Below are 19,643 nucleotides of genomic sequence, written 5' to 3' on the forward strand. Positions count from 1 at the left end.
TATTGATAGAACAGTGCCCAAGTTGGCAAAATTCCTGTACGAAGTAGTATTCTTTTCCAACACTGATTAACAGGAAAGAGGCTGCTAAAATGGAACAGAGTTCCCTGAGTATCATGAATCAGAGATTGTTCACAGTTGTTCTAACATATATTAGGGCTGATTGTCATTGAGGAATCATTACAAGATTTCCGGGACCCTCTCCACCATTTTGCCTACCTGGAGCTTATTGGAATATCCAACTCTCCATCTTTAAAGCAAATAAAAGAAAAAAATTGTGTCCTTTTCTCTGGTTATAATATATAAAGGTTTTGAAGTATTTGCTTCAGTTTCTTGTCTTGTTTGCTATTTTTATTGATCAGCATTTAAAAAATGGTTAGGTTTTTTTGATATTGTTCAAAAAATTTTGAAGGTATCAAGCCATCATTTCACAATGTTTTGACTCTGATGTCAAAGTTAGATTAAAGTTTCTGTGCCAGTTGTTTATTCTGATATCATGTGACAATTGGTCATCCCCTTTGCTGTCCTGCATCAGATAAAAAAAAATACATGGTACGAATGTGCGATTTGTGGGATGACATTCTCTCAACACAAATTCTTTTCTGGAAGCATAACTAGTTGAAACTTCACCACAAAACATGAGAGCCCCATTTTTCAAATGCCTTTTTCTGCCATTCCAGCAGCTGACTTATGATGAGTTTTTTTATAATATGTTGACATTTTGACATATAGAAGAGGGTTGGATAAGTAAATTGAGATAAATAAATGCATGGAAACAGTCTGGAATAATTAAAAGTGAGTTACAATACAGAATGATCTGTGTTACCTAACTGCAGTCCAAAATGCAGTTATAATGTTATATGTTATAATGTTATAATCATGCAAAATACGACTTAAACACTTTTGTGAAGAACAGACCTATACTGACAAGACTGCTGAATGGTCTGTAAGCACAATGATTTAGAGAAGGATTTAAGGTTTGTCATAGTTTATTGTTACGGTACAATCTCTCATTGCAGTAGGGTGCCCAAGAGAGATGATTCAAACCATGCATTTTTATCAAGTAGGAGAAGGGAATTAATTGTGCCTCAGTCAACAGCACTACAATGTATCCAGAATATTTCAAGAGACCTAATGGTCATATTTCAAAAATGCAAGAAGTTCTTATGCTCAAAATTCTAAAAAAGATATGTGAATATAATCCAGGAGACATGGATTATATGTCAGGCAACCATGTCAGGCAAAAGTAAATTGGCTTCTACCTTAATAAAGAAAGGGTTGAATAAACCTTATGAATATTTATAAGTATTTTCACATAGAAAAGTTATCTGAAAATCAAGGTCCTCCTAGAAGTAATAATATGCAAGATGTATCTTCATAGTGTCCCACCAATCCACTGTGGGATAGGGCTGAGGGTGCACAAACCTTATCAGCCATTTTTTACTTGTACAACAATGGATTTGAATTGTCCAACAGTTCCCACATCAGCAGATCCCTGCTTCTTCTGATCATAGGATAATGAACTGGTTTGGGAATGAACTTTGAATAGTTTATGAGCCTTAAATAGCTTGAAGGTCATAGATTGGTCATCTCTGTATAAATCCATCTTCTGTGGGAAATTTTGTGACTCATAAGTAGAAGGAGAAAAAGAAAGGTTTTCTTTCTTCTTGGACTTTTGAGTGAACGGGACACTCCTCTTGCAAGATGTTCAGAACGTCTTTACTTTGCATCAAGTCAATGTACATGTGATACAGACAATGTCTATATGAGATTTCATGCTTCAGGGCTTCAGCCTACAGAATTAAAAAGAAATCTCCTTTGATGACGTCAAAAATTGGTTAAAGCTGGGGGTAAGCTATTGATTTAACCAAATAACTGATCTGAGGCAAGACAGAAAGTATTTTTCAAACACATAGGTTTATGAATCCTGCTTATACATTTAGGGCAAAACTGGTTGCCAAACTTTGGATGAGAAAGTATTTCTCCTCAGATTAGATTGACTGGCACCTACATTGTTTCTGGGTCTTTTCATACATCTTGGGTTGTGAATTAGTTACTATGTTCACCTACATGTTTTTTATATACTCAAGTGCAGGTAATGTGCAGTGGTGATGCCCCAGATTCTTCTGTTGTTGGTTTATGACAAAAATTTAATCTCTTTAGACTGAAATTATACAGTCTAACTCAAATTATCAGTTTAACATGGAAATATCTGGATAATTTATAGCAAACCGTGAGATACAAGGGATTAGAAGAAAGATATTACAAGAACGATTTAGTGACCTTTTTCTGGCCTCAAGTTCTGTGCAACTGTGAAGCAACTGTGCAACTGAAAAGTCAAAGTACAGAAGCTATAGAGAAATAACATAATTTTGTAGCTTACTAAGTAGATGTAAAATACTGTACTTTCCCATTTCCCACTTTTTAAATATCAGTTTAGCAGGTTCAGCTCCTAGTGTGATAAAACCAACTGTACAACAGTTTTTCATTTTCTTTGCACTACTGTATGCAGGCAATAGAAATCCTGGTACAAATTGCTATTCTGATTTATTTCTATTTCACTTTCTTCTCATGATTGTACTGCAATAGCATTGAGACACTGCAATGAGATAACAGAACATTGTGGCAGATCTTGTAGTTTTGTCCATTTTCCCTTTAAAGTCAAACAGTCATGCAAGACCTGCATATACTGTTTCCTTTGTTTAAATTAATTGACTTTTCTCTAGAGTCTCTCATTCAACTTTATTCAGTTCCCACTGAAATAATTGGACCAGTCCATTAAGATCAAGTCCAGCAAAGCACTTAAGCACACAAGTTAAAAGCCAGAAGTATTCCCATTAACTGCTGTGGATAGAGGTCTATACAAATATATCGGGATGACTTCTCATAAACAGATAATACTTATATTTACTAATCCTTTATATTTTGCTTGACTGACAATGGTAAACTACCCTTTCTAAAGCAATCCTCACTCTGATAAGACTCTGTATTCCAAAACATTGTAAAAATACTCAGTTTTATCAAAATTTTGAGATTACAGGCATGCATGACTAAAAGGAACAAAAATTATCTCTTCTGGTTAAGTATCAGATTAAGTAAGTTTTGTTCGAGTCAAGTGATAGAAGACCTACAGAGAAATTCTTGTAAATCTACTTGTCTCCTAGGACAAGGATTTTCATTTAACTTTTCATAAATTTTATTTCTCTAAAAGTGTTGAACATTATCTAGTTTACTATATACATTGAAATAACAGTTAAGAAGGGCAATTAATTTCTTTTAAATGTTTTAAATATTTATTATTATTTTCATTGATGTAATGCCTACATATACTGATAAAAACAATACATTCCACAGTGTCGTGGTTTAACCCCAGCCAGCAACTAAGCACCACGCAGCCGCTCACTCCCTCTCCCCCCACCCAGTGGGATGAGAGAGAAAATCAGGAAAAAAAAGTAAAACTCCTGGGTTGAGATAAGAACAGTTTAATAGAACAGAAAAGAAGAAACTAATAATGATAATGATAACACTAATAAAATGACAACAGTAGTAATGAAAGGATGGGAATGTACAAATGATGTACAGGGCAATTGCTCACCACCCGCCCACCAACACCCCGCCAGTCCCTGAGCAGCAATTCCCTGCCCCCACTGCCCAGTTCCTATACTAGATGGGACGTCCCATGGTCTGGAATACCCCGTTGGCCAGTTTGGGTCAGCCGCCCTGGTTGTGTCCTGTGCCAACTTCTTGTGCCCTGGCTGGGGATGAGAAGCTGCAAAATCCTTGAGTATAGTCTAACCACTACTGAGCAACAACTGAAAACATCAGTGTTATCAACATTCTTCGCATACTGAACTCAAAACATAGCACTGTACCAGCTACTAGGAAGACAGTTAACTCTATCCCAGCTGAAACCAGGACACTCAGTAAAATAAATGGTCCATTTCAAATAGTTTAGAATCTGAACATACATTTGAAAATCAAAAGGATACTAATTGAGCAGATTTCTGCTGACCATAGCTATTTCCAAAGCATTTCTAAACTGAGTCTGAAATTCATCTTGCTGTTTTGCAGTTACTCAAATGAGAAATGATATGCACTACAGTGAAATCCTGTTTTCTTTCAGGCTAGGTGGGTCATATTTTCTGGATTAGACTTAGAAGAAGGGAAAAGAAGCAAAAGAGTAAAACACTCCTTTTGTGTTATTTGGTTTCATTCTCACTGTGTATTCAAGAATGGGTTAATCTTTAAGTATAACAGTTACTTGGAGCATTCAGCACCATCTCTAACAAGGTAAAGAGGAATTCCTGGGAGTTTTAAGGGGCATAATTAGCCAACAGTAGGTAAGGGGAACTTTTCCTGCTGGAAGAATAGACTATTCAGGCTTGTTTTCCCCAGGGTGACAATGAAAAAAGCGTGGGCCTAAGGACTTTGTTTGCTAAATATTCCCTTTAGGAAAAGAGAGGCAGAGTCCAAAGTGCATACACTTTACTCTCCAAAGTAGGCGAGGCAACAGGAGTGGTTAAAAAACAAGAGAAAGCTATTGGTCATCTCTGTTTTACCTAAGAAGAGCAAAGTCAAATCATGCTGTGTGTCGTTAACCATATTAATTCTGCTGATTTTTGAATAGTTTTTTAGAGGAGTAGACACAAACCAAGAACAACCTTCACGGTATGTCAAAAATTATTTTTTTAAAATCAGAGATATTTTATAAAATTCACTAATACCTACAATTGGGAAAATTCCAAATAACTGCATATTCTTTTAAATAAACAGCTACTTTCTCATTTATTTTGTACATCTGTGCTGAATTGCAGAAAATATAATGCTTATATCATTCAAATGAAATTAAATGAAGGACCTGTATCTGTTTGTGTCAAACAGATACAAATACAAAATGTAGATGTTTGTCAAGAAGCTCCAAACTTCTGGACTTGTTTCAACATGTTTCTCCTTGCCCATTGTGAGAATTCACTTGCAATGTATGACATTAATAACTTTATTGATTTTAAGGAGTATCTATATTTTTCTTTCAAACAAATTGTCATTGAGATTACTGTCCTTGGCTTAATATTTATATATTTCTTGGTCAAATATTATTTTACAGGGAACGATCTTAAATTTAAAATGCATTCTGAAGATGAAAAGAAGCAGAAGCGTACTACAGATGGAAATAGTCATGAGATCACTGCATCCAGCCAGGATCATGAATCTGAAGACAAACAGTAAGTACTCTTAAACATTGTAAAGATGTTCTGTATTGAAGCTTCTAAGATTACATTATCATATTTTAGATTTTATTTTATCTTTTGTTTATTTTATTTTATTTTATTTTATCAGGAAAGCTTAATAACAGCAAGCTTTGTATCAAGTTGAGAGTAGCATTGATTGACACATTCATTTGGTACAGAAGGACCTTTTATCTTTTTGTTTTAAGGACTAAGTGCCCACAATATTGACTACAGGTTATTGAAAAACAATTCTAAAATATGACAGAAATGATGTTGGAATGGACATCTTGGATCCAGTTATGTCATCAGCTAAAAATTATCTTAAAATTTTTAGTATGGCAGGGAATCAATGTTTTACATAACTTGAACATTTTACGTATTCCCCATCCCCCATGTGCAAAAATTTGATTTTATAAGTTATCTTCTTCTTTCCTGTTTTGAAAGCTATATACTGCTTCAGTTCACAACTTCCCTAACCAGGCAGTGGAGCCACCAGCCCTCGTTGGTGTTGTTTCACCCTTGAGAGGGGTGAACTGGAAAGAGCTTGAGTTAAATTTACAGCAGTCAGGAGCTAATGTTACTTATATACCTGGAGGTTTAAATACAAACATCTCAAGAACACTCAATAAATTATATTCATTTTTTACACAATTCTTTCCTGTAAAATTATTTCATAATTATATTTTAATTTAACTTCATTAATATATTACATTAGTATTTCTGTGAAATGTCGCTTTTTAAATGCCCTAAAACTATCATACCTTTTAAGCAAGGGAAAGAAGAAGAAGAAAGTGGAAAAGGCTAAGATGGTCAGCCCATTTACGCTGGTAAGATTTATTCTCTCTCTCTATGTATACATATATATACATGCGTGCACATTTCAAAGTGTAAACAAAAATAGTTAAAATTATGTTAGAGTACTGTATATATGACCTTGTCTTTACCAAATACTTTGACACTACAGAATGTTTGATACAGTATAGCAATCAAGCCGTTCTTTTTGTGGATGTAGTTTTATTAAAGAAGCTGTCTTATTACTGATACGGATTCTTAGGAGTCTTCCCTTAGTAAGTTATCATGCTAAGCACACCTGTACTAGATTTTTGTTTGTGAAAGCTAGGGATTTCCATGGTCAGTCATTTCTTCTGACACAATGAAAAAGGTGTCCATATACCTAAGATTATGTGTGGTCTTGTCCTCTAAATTACCTGAGTTGTGTACTAATCACACTAATTAGCCCCATTAATCATTATTCAGTCACCTGAGTCAGCAGAAAAGGGCAACTCAATGGCATTGATGAAACTTAAAATTAAAAATTGTGTACTAAAATGTACTTTAAATTCCAGAATTTTTTATTTTTCTGTATATTTTAAAAAAAGGCAATCCATTATTATTTAATCAAAGTGAATCCTAGGTCCTCTTTTGGTAATACTGAAATGTTTTATCTTTTGTAGTTTTAAGTGTGCATAATGCGCAGCAATGATATGGCAAATAACAGAAATAAAACTATAGCTCATGACACTGGCCAGTGCCCAATTTTTCTGCTTTGCTAGACCAGCTTGCACTTGCACAATTACATCATACCACTATAATTTACAACAGTAAGCTTAGTATTTTACAGTACAGAATAAAGCCAATGATTTTGTAACAGATGAGCTCAAACTTTAAGTTCAATGGCAAGAGGTATTTATGATTTCAGTACATTTTGATAATGCCTATGGTACATTAGGAACAATTCTTCTGACTGCACAATAATTAATTTACCGTAAAATTAATTATTGTCTTAGTTATCACAATGCCATTAAAATTTCTTATAATTTGAACTTTAAAAGGCAAGCCTAAAACCGGCAAATGTCTTAAGCCTTGTTTTCTTATGGCCTTTCTTACCCAGGTGCAGATATTGATGCATTAAAATAGTGCACTTCTCTGGTTTTGAGAGTTTATAGTATAGAAGTGCTTATATTAGAAGGATTTATTCCTGTACATTTAAATTGTTTTGTAAACTTAATTTCTAATCAGATAAAGTTGTAGTTTTGTGACACTAGATGTACAATTAATAGCTTTTGCTTGACTTTCTTGACTTTGTAGATATAACACTGTGTTAGCATTCTAATACCACAGTTCAAATTAATTTCTCTTCTCACTCACAGTTTCGATACTCCAATTGGTCAGATAAATTACTAATGATACTAGGCACTCTCCTGGCAATAGCCCATGGAAGCAGTCTCCCTGTTGCGATGGTAATTTTTGGTGATATGACTGATAGCTTTGTTGCTTCTGGAAACTCAAATTTTCCAGGTAAGAATATATCTGCTATGAAGAGAATGATGGCTCATATTTGGAAAAGAGCCAGGAAGATTCAAGCATCCTGAAAGGAGATACTGATGTCAGAAACCCCAACTTGCTACTATACTATGATGCAAATTAGTAACTCTTGTGTTTGTTGTAATAGGGATACACTATGGAAATTTTTTTTGCTCCTAATTCTTAGTTTCTGCATTAGGAGATTTTATTTTTTAATTTTTTTCAAATTATCCACTACAGTGTACATTCAACAAATCATGTTTAACTGTGGCTGTGATAAATAGAAAGAGGCTGGTTTTCCATGAGTTCCTGTTGATTCCCTTGCATCAAATCTGACAATTATAGTTCACAAGGTGAATCAGATCAGTAAGTAGGTGCAACAGAAAATTCGTTACCAAAATAAAAGTACTAACTTTCTCTTGGATCCATTTGTTGAATAGCCTTAGTTGCTGAATCAGAAGTATGAAATCAAACACACAGGGGGAACAAGCATGCACAGCTGGATACAAGAGGGAAGAGTGATACTGTCACTTGGGTATCAACTCACGGTTAGACCAGATTATATTGTCCTCTGAACTCACACATTAGGTGTTAAACTTGTGAACAGGTTTGTTGCCTGAAATATTATCTAATAAGATTTCATAAAACATTTTAATAAAATAAAAGGTGATAGAAAAAAAGGATGTGACTGTCTTCTGTTCTGCATCCATTTTTGTTCTTATTATGCTGTTATCAGACAGAAACATGAGCATATTGTCTTTATCAGAACAAGTAATTGATGATTTACTCCTTCCCAAGTACAATAAATTGATCAGATTTTTATGATGCAAATGCAAAATGCTGCAGCTGTAGTCTTCTCAAAAGGTTTGTCACTGAGTCCTCATGTGGGGCAGTAAAATTTTAGTGCCAACACCAACATTATAGCCAATGTTTTCATAATGGGTTAAGCTATCCACAGTTACTGATTTGATGTCAGTGTCTAGACCTGTATTTTTGATGGGTTTTGGCATTCTACAAATGCCCTGTATTTTCAAAAAAAAAAAAAAAAAATCAAACAGCATTTAATGAATGCTCAGGAAGACCTTTTAGTCTCAAGGTACATCAACGTAGTTTTGTAGTCAGTGGAGTTACAACTAACCTTATATCAGTATAATAATTGTTTTTTAATGGGTAGAACCCTGAAGTCATCACACTCCTCCTTTTATTAAAATCAACTTGATTCAAAAGGAGTTGTAGCAACTCAAAATTTGCTGGAGATCATGCAGGAAAACAAATTTGTTAAAACTTGCTCTATTAAAAGTATTTACTCTTTTCTTCCTTTTTAAGGAAACATGTCTGCAGTGAATTTCTCTTCAGATATTCTTGGCAAGCTGGAAGAAGATATGACAAGGTAATTAGAAGTTTATATTTCCTCTTCTTTTTTTTTAATGTAAGCACACTTTTCTAGTCAAGTCATTCTTCTCCTACAGAAGTTTTGCATACTTTAAACAATGTAAAAGCAATGGTTGATTAAATAATGTATGTAACTAAAGATTTGCACATGAGATTTTTGGAGGCACTGGGATGATTCCTGAACATCCCCAGCCATTCCCAACAACTTCCCTGCAATGTCTTGCTCCCACCCATCCCACCCCCTTTTCAGGGGTGCTCTGTGTCCCAATGCCATCTGCATTTCCTTCCTTCTTTCTCTTCCTCTGAATTTATAAACAGTAATTGTTATGCTAAAACATTATATTGATATTGACAATATATTGATATTATATTGATATTGAGCTGTGGTGATTTACTGATAAAAAGCAGAACTAAAATTGCCAGGTAGTACCTACTTTGCTGCCAAAGCATCAAGTTCAACTAAATGATCTGGGCTACAGAAAATACAGAGTTAGGTTATGCATGACCTTAAATCTAGCACTCTAGAGCTGGCAATAGCAGAAGACAATAGTCAGTAGGTTCTTCTTCTACAAAGCTTCATAAAGAAAAAGTCAAATAAGCAGAAATATCAGCTGCTAATAGATGTGTTTTGTTAAGGGGCTTTATTAACCACTGTCCATAGACTTGGTTTATGCAGAATGCCTAAAGTTCATGTACAATTTCTTGTAACACTTCAGCTTCTTTTCTTCAGGTTGAAGTCTGTTCCTCATTAGGTATTGAAAAACATCTGACATCTCAGGAATGCTGATGTGGTCTTCAAGGCAGTTGTCTTTTCTGAAGAGAAGGAGATAAGGCATTCACTCTAGCGACTCTTGCTCATTTATATTGAAGTGCATTATCATTTCTGGCAACAGTGGACCGTAAACTTATAGATCATTTAGATTAAGTAGTTAAGTTCTAATAAAAAATATCTATTTACACCCAAAATAATTCCTTACCCTAAAATAAATGAGCAAGAGCTAGTTAGGAAAAGGCTGTTACTTAGAAATGAAGAACTCTTATGTAATGAGAATGAACTGGCAGGGAACTGGCAATTATGTTTTATAAGAGAATATGGACACATAGAATTTCTTGCTCCCACAGCATTTCTGTCAGTCTCTGACATGAATTCAAGTAATGCATCCACATTTCAGTGGAATAGTTTTGTGCCCAGTGATTTGAAAGAAAATTTGAAGGCAAAATTGCAGAACAAAAAATTTGTGCATTGGTGAAGTTACCCTAACTGTTCTATGTTTTGTAAATACCTGATGCTTAGTTGCACAACATTTGTAAAGTCTGTCCTATGCTTCTTCTAAAGGAACTTTAAAAATAGTTGTTCTTACTACATATGCAATTATAGGATTCTTTTTCTGAAACTCAGTAAGATCTTAGTCTCCAGCATATATTTTGACAAGTCCAATAGTTTTATAAAGTGTCATATAAACAGCAATTCCTGTTAAAATGTAAAGTTAGATCATTTGAATTTAATTGAGTGTTCTGTTATTCTTGTAAATGTAAAAAATACCTGATTCATTTTCTCTACAGCAGTTAATTGTTCTCTGTATTTCTACCTGTTTAATTATCTCTTTCTAGTAACTGGTCTTATGGTTGGATTGCCTTTAAAACTGTCTCACTTGCTAGTTTTTATTTCCCTTAATTTTAAAGATATTTGTGTTAGTGTTTTTATTTCTGCTTTGAAATGAAAGTAATGGCACAGCTTTAAAATCAACATATTTTCCTTTTTTTTCTACTGAAGCATATCTAACCTGTATTTTAAGAGCAGGATGTACTAGAATTACACAAGGTATTACTGACCTTTATAGCATAAGAGTAGTGCGTAAAACAATGTGTCATTTATAATTCTTTTAGACCAACAACCAATCACAACTATTTTTGATTAATAGTTTGGGTTTCTTTTAATCTCTGAACTCATATCACATCATCTCAACTAAAAACAATAGGAATCCTCCCACTGTCCTCAGTGGGCTGTTGTCTAGGAGTCACTACTGCTTAAAGAACAAAGAGTACAGGAAAACTGACAAGCTGACACAAGGAAAGTGTAAATGTTAATATAGATCTACATCAACATCTAAATGTTGAGAACTGCCTGTTCTCATGACCCTAAGAGATGGTCTATTTGAAGGAGGTCCAAGATGGACCCACTGCTGGCCAAGGCCAAGCCCATCAGTGACGGTGGTGGATATCCTCTGGGATAACATATTTAAGAAGGGAGAAAAAAACCCTGTGCAACAGAAGCTGCAGCCAGAGAAAGGAGTGAGAACATGTAAGAGAAACAGCCCTGCAGACACCAAGGTCAGTGAAGGAGGGGGAGGAGATGCTCCAGGCACCAGAGCAGAGATTCCCCTGCAGCCCGTGGGGAAGACCCTGGTGAGGCAGGCTGTCCCCCTGCAGCCCAGGGAGGTCCACGGTGGAGCAGATCTCCACCTGCAGCCCGGGGAGGACCCCACGCCAGAGCAGGTGGGTGCCCGAAGGAGGCTGTGACCCTGTGGGAAGCCCGTGCTGGAGCAGGCTCCTGGCAGGACCTGTGGATCTGTGGAAAGAGGAGCCCACACTGGAGCAGGTTTGCTGGCAGGACTTGTGACCCTGTGGGGGACCCACGCTGGAGCAGTTCGTGAAGAACTGCAGCCCGTGGGAAGGACCCATGTTGGAGAACTTCGTGGAGGACTGTCTCCCGTGGGTGGGACCCCACACTGGAGCAGGGAAAGAGTGTGAGGAGTCCTGCCCCTGAGGAGGAAGGAGCAGCAGAAACAATGTATGATGAACTGCATGCAATCCCCATTCCCTGTCCCTCTGTGCCTTTGGCAGGGAGGAGGTAGAGAAAATTGGGAATAATGTTAAGCCCGGGAAGAAGTGAGGGCTGGGGGGAAGGTGTTTTAAGATTTTATTTTATTTCTTATTGCTCTACTCCAAGTTCATTGGTAATAAATTAAATTAATTTTTTCCCCAAGTTGAGATTGTTTCACCCATGATGTAATTGGTGAATGATCTCTCCTGTTCTTATCTCAACCCACAAGTCTTTCATTATATTTTCTCTCCCCTGTCCAGTTGAGGAGGAGGAGTGATAGAGCAGCCTTGATGGGCACCTGGCATCTAGCCAGGGTCAACCCACCACAAACATCATGCATGCCACCTGGTCTTTTAGACATTAACTCTGAAAGTACAAGTATGAATAAAAAGCAGCCTGAGTTTCTCTTTAGAAACAAATTGTTGAATGAGGAATGTATTACTTACTAGTAACACAGGAGTAAGTTCTCCTTTCTAAAGTTTCTAGCTAAAGCCTTGAGTTAGTGTGTTCACTGGTTTGAAGAAGTTGTTTGTAGCCACCTCTTATTTCTCTAAGAACGCCTGCCAGCAGGTCAAATAATAATAAAAACTGTTTACAAGGACAAAGTTCTCACACAGCTGTTCAAGTACTGAACTACATGTGTGGAGTTGGTTGTATTTGCTACTCAAACAACAGTTTGCCTAAAACCCAACTATTTCTCAAAAGAAAAAGAACCATTATGTTACAATGCAATGAGCATTTACTCTCTGTTAAGTTTCAGCAGTGAAATTACTGAATATATTTCATCAGCATGGAGTCTGGCAAAGATATGAATCCCTTTTGATACAATTTCTCATGAAATAAAGTCCAAGCATAAAACAATTCTTTGAAGTGATGTAACATCATAAAGTAATTGTCTAAAGTAATTATTGCTGAATTTTGAAGCAGTGTTCTTGGTTTTACTTTGTTAGTTTCTGTGTAAAGTTTTAATAGAACTGAATATGATCAAGGTCAATATTCAACTAACCTGCATTCAGTTGGGCATTAACCCATTTTTATTAAACAGTTTAGATAAAGTTCATTTCACAATAAGTATAGTTCCAAAGTCCCTGAATAAACTGTGTAGTATCTTAGCCACAAAAAAACTGGATTAAAGTCTAAAAAGTTTCATCTATAAAGCCATTATCTTTCTTTTTGAGCAGAGCATTTACACACAGATTCCTGCAATTTGCTCCTGCCACGTTTCATGCTACAATTCTAAAGAATCTGTATGCATAACTAGCTACATGTGAATGAAAGTCCTAAGAGTTTTAAAGCTTTTTGCTAATGATTTATATAAATGCAGTAGTCTTACAATTACATGTAATACACACCACAAATATTTAGCCATTGGTTTTGGTCATGTTTTACAAACAGGGAATCAGTTCAGTTACATTTTTCTAGTTTAGTTCTGATTTCATTTCACCTGTAAGTGATTCTGATGCCAATTCTGTATTAAATCAAGTCTGATTTAATCCTGTTTGAATGGTTTAAAACTGTGGCTCAAATTCAATTCCAGTTCAAAAAATATAGTGGTTCACACACTCCTTGGTTTTGATTTGACAACCTGCTCATAGCACAGAGCTGAATCAAGTAAAATATCACTTATGAATAAAATAGGGAGCAAAAGAATTTTTGATCTAATGGCATTTGCTTGCAATAGATGTATATAGTAATGCTGTATTCTCAGTCAGGAAATATTTACAGCATCCATGCATATATATATTTATATAGAAAGGCATGTTGTATGATGTAAATTTGTGTGTAATATAGATATATATGTTTAGGACTGTCTATATGTGTTAAAACAAAAATGTTACAGTGTTTTTGGAAATGAGACATTTAAGTGAAAAAGGTATTGTAACTGACATACAGTCCTAAAATAATGTTATCAGAAAATATATGCTATATTGACAAAAAGTAATTCCTGTCCAACCTCCTTTATTGCGTATCTGAAAACATATTAAATCCTACTTGTAGAAAACTTGCCAAGTTTTACAGAGAAGTGTAAAATCTAGTATAAACATATAAACTCTGATTCAGGTCTGAAACAGAAGAAGTAAGCATCAAGCTAAATACAGACTAGCAACGTAATTAAAAAACTAATTTCAGGGAATCTTGCCTTTTTTTTTTTTCCTTTCAGATATGCATACTACTATTCTGCAATAGCAGCTGGTGTTCTTCTTGCTGCTTATATCCAAACCTCATTTTGGACCCTGGCAGCAGGCCGGCAAATAAAAAAAATTAGAGAAAAATTTTTCCATGCAATTATGAGACAGGAAATTGGATGGTTTGATGTAAATGATGTCGGAGAACTTAACACTCGTCTTCTAGAGTAAGTATAGTATACATTTCCCAGAGTTATTTTATCTTATTAAGCATGTATGAGTTACAATTTTTTAATTTTTATTTTAAAAGTGAGTTATTTCATTGTGAAATGAAATTTCACTGTGAAATTAAATTGAATTATTTCATTGTCAATTGAAGTTTTCAAGTTTTCTCATGGAGAGTCTCAGGGACTGAACTTCTAATACTTCTGATACTGGACTGTCACAAGGATATCAGAAAAGCATTTTGATGAGTTCCCTTAAACTCTGAGGATGCCTAAAGCCCAGCCTATGAGATTAGCCCCATGAAGAGAAAACAGTTAATTTCTGTGCACACTGAGGACTGAATAAGGTGCCAGCTGACCCCAGCAGTGTGAACAGCTTTAACTGCATGACAAGCTATTCCTTTGTCTTTGCCTACATGAAAGGCTTTATCTTTTCTTTCCAGATATCCCACAGTTTCCAAACAGATCAAAAATTTGGAGTTAAGAAAGTGAGAGTAACTTTGCACTGCAGACAGAATTACAACCTTTTCAGACAAAAGAGGTTTATAGTATTACATTTTCACATGAAACATGAAATTTTCCTTGTCCAAAATATATAGTGCTTTATCTTGAAGCAAACTGTTGTTTGGAAGTAATTGAATAGTAAAGATTGTCCTCCACACATATGCCCATGTAACAAAACTGAAAAGCTTTCTTGTGCTTCCTCCATTTTCCTTCTTGTCTGGATGTAATTTGTTTTTCAGTGATGTCTCCAAAATCAGTGAAGGAATAGGTGACAAAATTGGATTGCTTGTTCAAGCAGTAACAACATTTGTAACAGGATTTATTGTTGGTCTCATAAGAGGATGGAAATTAACACTTGTAATACTAGCAGTCAGTCCTGTCCTGGGACTTTCAGCAGCCATCTGGGCCAAGGTAGGTTAACATATATTCAGTGATAGGTTTTATATTAATGAGAGATAATGAAATAAATCTACATATCTGTAATTCCTACTGTTATAATGTATTACTTAGAACAATTATAGCTTTAGGCAACATCTATGTACATAAGCTGTCAGGTGAACTGTTTGTAAGTACTCTCATGTAGTTTGAATATTATAATTCCCATAGATTGGACAGACTTGTTTGATTTGAAGCTGTTTCTGCTAATATAGCATATTTCTATAAAGAAAAGGAAGCAAGATATACGAGTAGAATCAACATCTGTAATTGTTAAACTTCATCCACATGAGTACTTGTTCTGTTGAAAGGAATAATTGCATCTCTTGAAAAATAAGTGAATAAATCAGACCAAGCCTTGGTCCCAGACACAGAGTTTCTTTTCAGAGTTGTTAACAGCTTTGTTAAGAAATTTTAGACAGACTTAGGTGAGAGAAGTACTAAATTACCATAGGATTCGAGTGACTTACATTTGTAGTCTGGAAGCCTTTGGATTGTTATGGGATTTTATTTGCCTCACATTTCAAAGATCATATAAGCCTTCTCTGTCTTTAGTGAGTATATTGTGGAAAACGTAGGAGTAGAGAAGCATGTGCTACATATGTCTACTGCATAAGAGTCTTCATGAACTGTGGCAAATAAATGTAAGCTATAGAGCCCTGTGGCAAATGTAGCCAGAGATGAGAATGAGCTGAGGAGATCTGCCTGGGCAGAACCACACCAGCTCAGTATGAGTAGTCATCTCATCTCCTGCACTGGGTGAAAGCAAAGTGGAAAATCCAGCCCTTAGCTGTTGAGAATGGGTAATGTTGAATTATTTGATTGAATTCATAATATACTTAAGGATTTTGATATTGAACATTCTGCACTCATACATAATATAATCAAAAGGCTTCATATTGGAAGTAAGTAACTGTGATAAAAGCCATGAAGTGCTTGAGCTCATTCTGTTTTTCTTAAGCCAAAATATTTGATTCTGCACTAGGTTCTCTCTGCTTTCACTGACAAAGAACAAGCTGCATATGCAAAAGCAGGTGCTGTTGCAGAGGAAGTTCTGGCAGCAATCCGTACTGTAATAGCTTTTGGAGGACAGGAAAAAGAAATTAAAAGGTAAGAACAATGTTTGCTTTCATCAGCTAATTTTAAAGTACTTGCTTCAGATGGTTTGAAATTTCCTTGTATCTTTGCTGTTGAAAGTTTGTCAAAACAAGTAAGTCTTGTGCTTCCTGCATTTTTAGGTAATGCCAAATTGTCTGTTTTAAGGCTATTATAAGTTTTACTGCATGTTGAAAGACAATTAGTTATTTTTCTAGAAAAGGACAAAGTAAGTTGATATATTGTCTCTACTGTAGAAAGTGTAAAAACTGCTTTAAACTTCATAGCATGAGAGGTTTAGACAAAAAAAAAAAAGCCCCTGCCATGAGAGCAGATGATGGTATCCTTCATTATCTGATTACTCAGTAGTTGTGAAGGTACTCATAAACAATACCTCTATTTCCACTATACTGTCAAACATCATTCTTGTGATATATTTTCACCTTTTATCTTAAGCTAACAATCATAATCTCAAAACCTGTCACGAATGGTTCGCAGTCAAAGTTCACTGACCTGCAGGTTATGTGAGGAACTTGAATGCCAGTCCCTGAACTGCAATGTCCTTTTTTTTCCTATATACCAGGTTGGCTGATGGCCTTTGTAGGAGTTACCTTTAAGTCTCTGTGCCTGCCTACCAGGCTTACCTTTGTACAGTCTTAGGGTTATGTATTTTATGTATCTTGTTGTACTTTATGAGTGTTCTTTTTCTAATTCATCCACAGACTTTTTGGTGCTGTGTGCCACAGTACAAGTCTGAGGCTATTTTGAACTTCTTTCTTTCAGATACCATAAAAATTTAGAAGATGCCAAACGGATTGGAATAAAAAAGGCTATTACAGCTAATATTTCTATGGGTGCTGCTTTCTTATTGATATATGCATCATATGCACTGGCCTTCTGGTATGGAACTACCTTGGTCTTAACTGATGATTACACTATTGGCAATGTTCTTACAGTAAGTATTAATAGTAAATTCCCAAGAATAGTGAGAAATACTAAAGAAAATACATTAAAGTGTATATTTGGAACTTATTTGAGTTTAATAATAATTATGTCCCAAAATCGGCAAAATAGCATCACTTCTTAACAAAAAGATTCTCACCACAAAAGTCTACATGTTGTTTCTATAGCATCTCAAAATCCACATCAAGCCAAATAAAAGATACATTATTTTCAGCTGTTTCTACATCTTTTCTGAATTTCATGAGATCAGACTGATATAGAAACAGTTATATCGAAAAGTGAAGTATAGTAGCCTTCCTAGTTGCTTTTTGTTTTCAGATTTGTTGGGCTGAATATATCTTCAGGATACAGAAGAAAATACTTTTATTTTAGCTGGTGTGTTGTCTAAGTAGATAATTTTATTGATACTTTTCTTATATTTTGCACCATAAGAGCTTGGAATCACTTCTCAGTATTTTTAGAAATCGAGGGTGAGAAAAATACACTTGTGACTAGGAAATATGTCACCATCTAACCAAAGGAAGAAAGCATAACTCATAACTTAAATTCTTTGGATGTAGCAACCATTCTAATTTTGTGTGAGATATCAAACAAACTTGGTAAGAAGAATAACTTTGTTAACTGTGATGAAACCCAGCCAGGAGACCACATATTTTCTAAACTACCTGTTTTGTTTTATTTATGAATCACTGAAGTTTGCGAAAAAATGGCTCTGATATGTGTCACTGGCTCTTTTGAACCTACCTATTTTATTTTTAAAGGCAGGCTGGCATACAGAACATCTCAGTGAGGTTCATGCTCTTGTGTGTAATTTTTTGAGTTCAAAGTATTTTCAATTTCTGTTATCTATGTTGTAGTTCATTGGAATGGTGTTATAACATGGATGGGAGGGTGTTGACTTAAGTATCACATCTGTGAAAGACCACTGTTGGAGAAAAGATGATGGGTGTGATGGACCTTTGTTCTGACCTACTATGGCTGTTATTATGATCACTGTGGTTTTACTACTTTTGTCTTGATACTAGCTGAAAACAATAAACTATGATTCCCTGAGAAAATAGTAATTTTTTTCTTTTTCTGTTTTTTCTTGTTTGCTTGCACTCACTCTCCTTCATTCCAGCAGAGGAACCCTATATTACTTTGTGATAGAGAAGTTGGATTTGTGTACTTCTGTTTCGCTGTCACTTTGAAAGCAGAATGAGAGTGCTTTGCATATCTGTCTTTGTTCCATTGGAAGATATGCAATATACTTTCTGGTCTTTGGAACATCTTTTGCCAAAGAATGAATTAGTACAATAAATCCTGAGACATCAAGTGTAATTGTACATTTTTTTGCATAGATTTTGCAGGTCTCTGTCCCTTTTTACTTCTTATCAATATGTTTGCAACATTCACATTGTGCAGGAACTCAGTTCTCAGCTGAGTCTTAAAAAGCCCCTTTCTTAATGTTATTCTCTGTTTAAGAGAGACCCCCTAATTTTTTCTTTAATTCTAGATTCCTTAACCTTCTGTTAACAGGCATAGAAGCTCCTGACCCAAAGATATCTAATGTAAATAAATAAATAAATGTAATTGTCTGCTTGAATAAGAATTTATATATGTCACTTAAACATTTCTTTCAGGTCTTTTTCTCTGTATTGATTGGAGCTTTCAGCATTGGACAGACTGCTCCAAGCATAGAGGCATTTGCTAGTGCAAGAGGAGCTGCCTATACAATCTTTAATATCATAGACAATGTGAGTATCTTTGCCCTCACTCTCATTTCAAAACTGAGACACCCTTCTTTTTAAAGTACAGGTACTATGAAGTTAGTAAAAGTAAATAACAGTTTGTAAAATAAGCAGAAATACAAACATAAAAGCAGATAGAATGTGTAATTATTAGTCAGTTCCTCTTTGTCTTCTGGAGTTATTAGTCCTTCCTTCAAAGGTAAAAGTGCTGGATCTCTGATCACTTGGTGTTGGAGGTATTCTCTAATGTTTTTATCATGAAAGGCACGTCACTAGTAGCGTGAGTGTCAGCAAATCAATAAAACACAACCTAGTAACCTCGTTGTGTACTTCAATTGCCAAGAGAGTCTGAAATCAGGGAAGCTGTGATTTTACTAGCTAATGAAGCTCTATGAAAGGCAATTGCATGTTCTGGATTATTGTTAAGACACGCTTCAAGTTCTAGACCCACCCTGGATGGAAATAAAACCTGTGATAGTTAAGAACTCTGTTTCTGCTTAATGGTCAGGGGATTGGTTCTTTCTCACACAAATTGTTTCAGCAGAAAGGGCAAAGCTATAAACGAACAGTGTACGAACAGCTCATTAGAGATGATTTGTTCAGGTTAATCATCAGGCAGTAAAATGAACCTCAAATTGTGGCTACCTGTGGGTACAGTCTTAAAGACAACGTACTAAACTCACACAAAAGCTTAAATGGAGAAATTATAAAAGTATTCTTGCATGAGCAGATCATCAATGTAGTAATGAAGCAGCAAGACAGCATGCAATTTACATGTTTCAGAAATCTTGCTTAAATTACTTTAAAATTACATTTAATAT

At 35.3% G+C, this 19,643-nt stretch overlaps 1 protein-coding gene across 3 annotated transcripts in view; it reads left to right on the forward strand.

Annotated features, from left to right (window-relative positions):
- The window catches only part of LOC126037756 (ATP-dependent translocase ABCB1-like), a 62,381-nt gene that overhangs the window by 11,283 nt on the left and 31,455 nt on the right, over window positions 1-19,643 (forward strand). For 2 of the 3 annotated variants that reach the window (XR_007505804.1, XM_049798481.1), the window contains exons 1-10: window positions 4,582-4,665; window positions 5,102-5,219; window positions 5,995-6,052; window positions 7,376-7,523; window positions 8,856-8,919; window positions 13,907-14,098; window positions 14,839-15,010; window positions 16,020-16,144; window positions 16,913-17,084; window positions 18,715-18,828. Coding sequence is in view for 2 of the 3 variants with exons in the window: in XM_049798481.1 (XP_049654438.1) it covers window positions 5,122-5,219; window positions 5,995-6,052; window positions 7,376-7,523; window positions 8,856-8,919; window positions 13,907-14,098; window positions 14,839-15,010; window positions 16,020-16,144; window positions 16,913-17,084; window positions 18,715-18,828 (1,143 nt within the window). In the remaining variant the exon portion in view is untranslated. Of the gene's footprint in view, window positions 1-4,581; window positions 4,666-5,101; window positions 5,220-5,994; window positions 6,053-7,375; window positions 7,524-8,855; window positions 8,920-13,906; window positions 14,099-14,838; window positions 15,011-16,019; window positions 16,145-16,912; window positions 17,085-18,714; window positions 18,829-19,643 lie in introns of those variants that run through there. The other variant, XM_049798482.1, reaches the window with a different exon arrangement.

This window comes from Accipiter gentilis, chromosome 4, assembly GCF_929443795.1.
Source record: "Accipiter gentilis chromosome 4, bAccGen1.1, whole genome shotgun sequence".
In the NCBI taxonomy this organism is placed as follows: Eukaryota; Metazoa; Chordata; class Aves; order Accipitriformes; family Accipitridae; genus Astur; species Astur gentilis.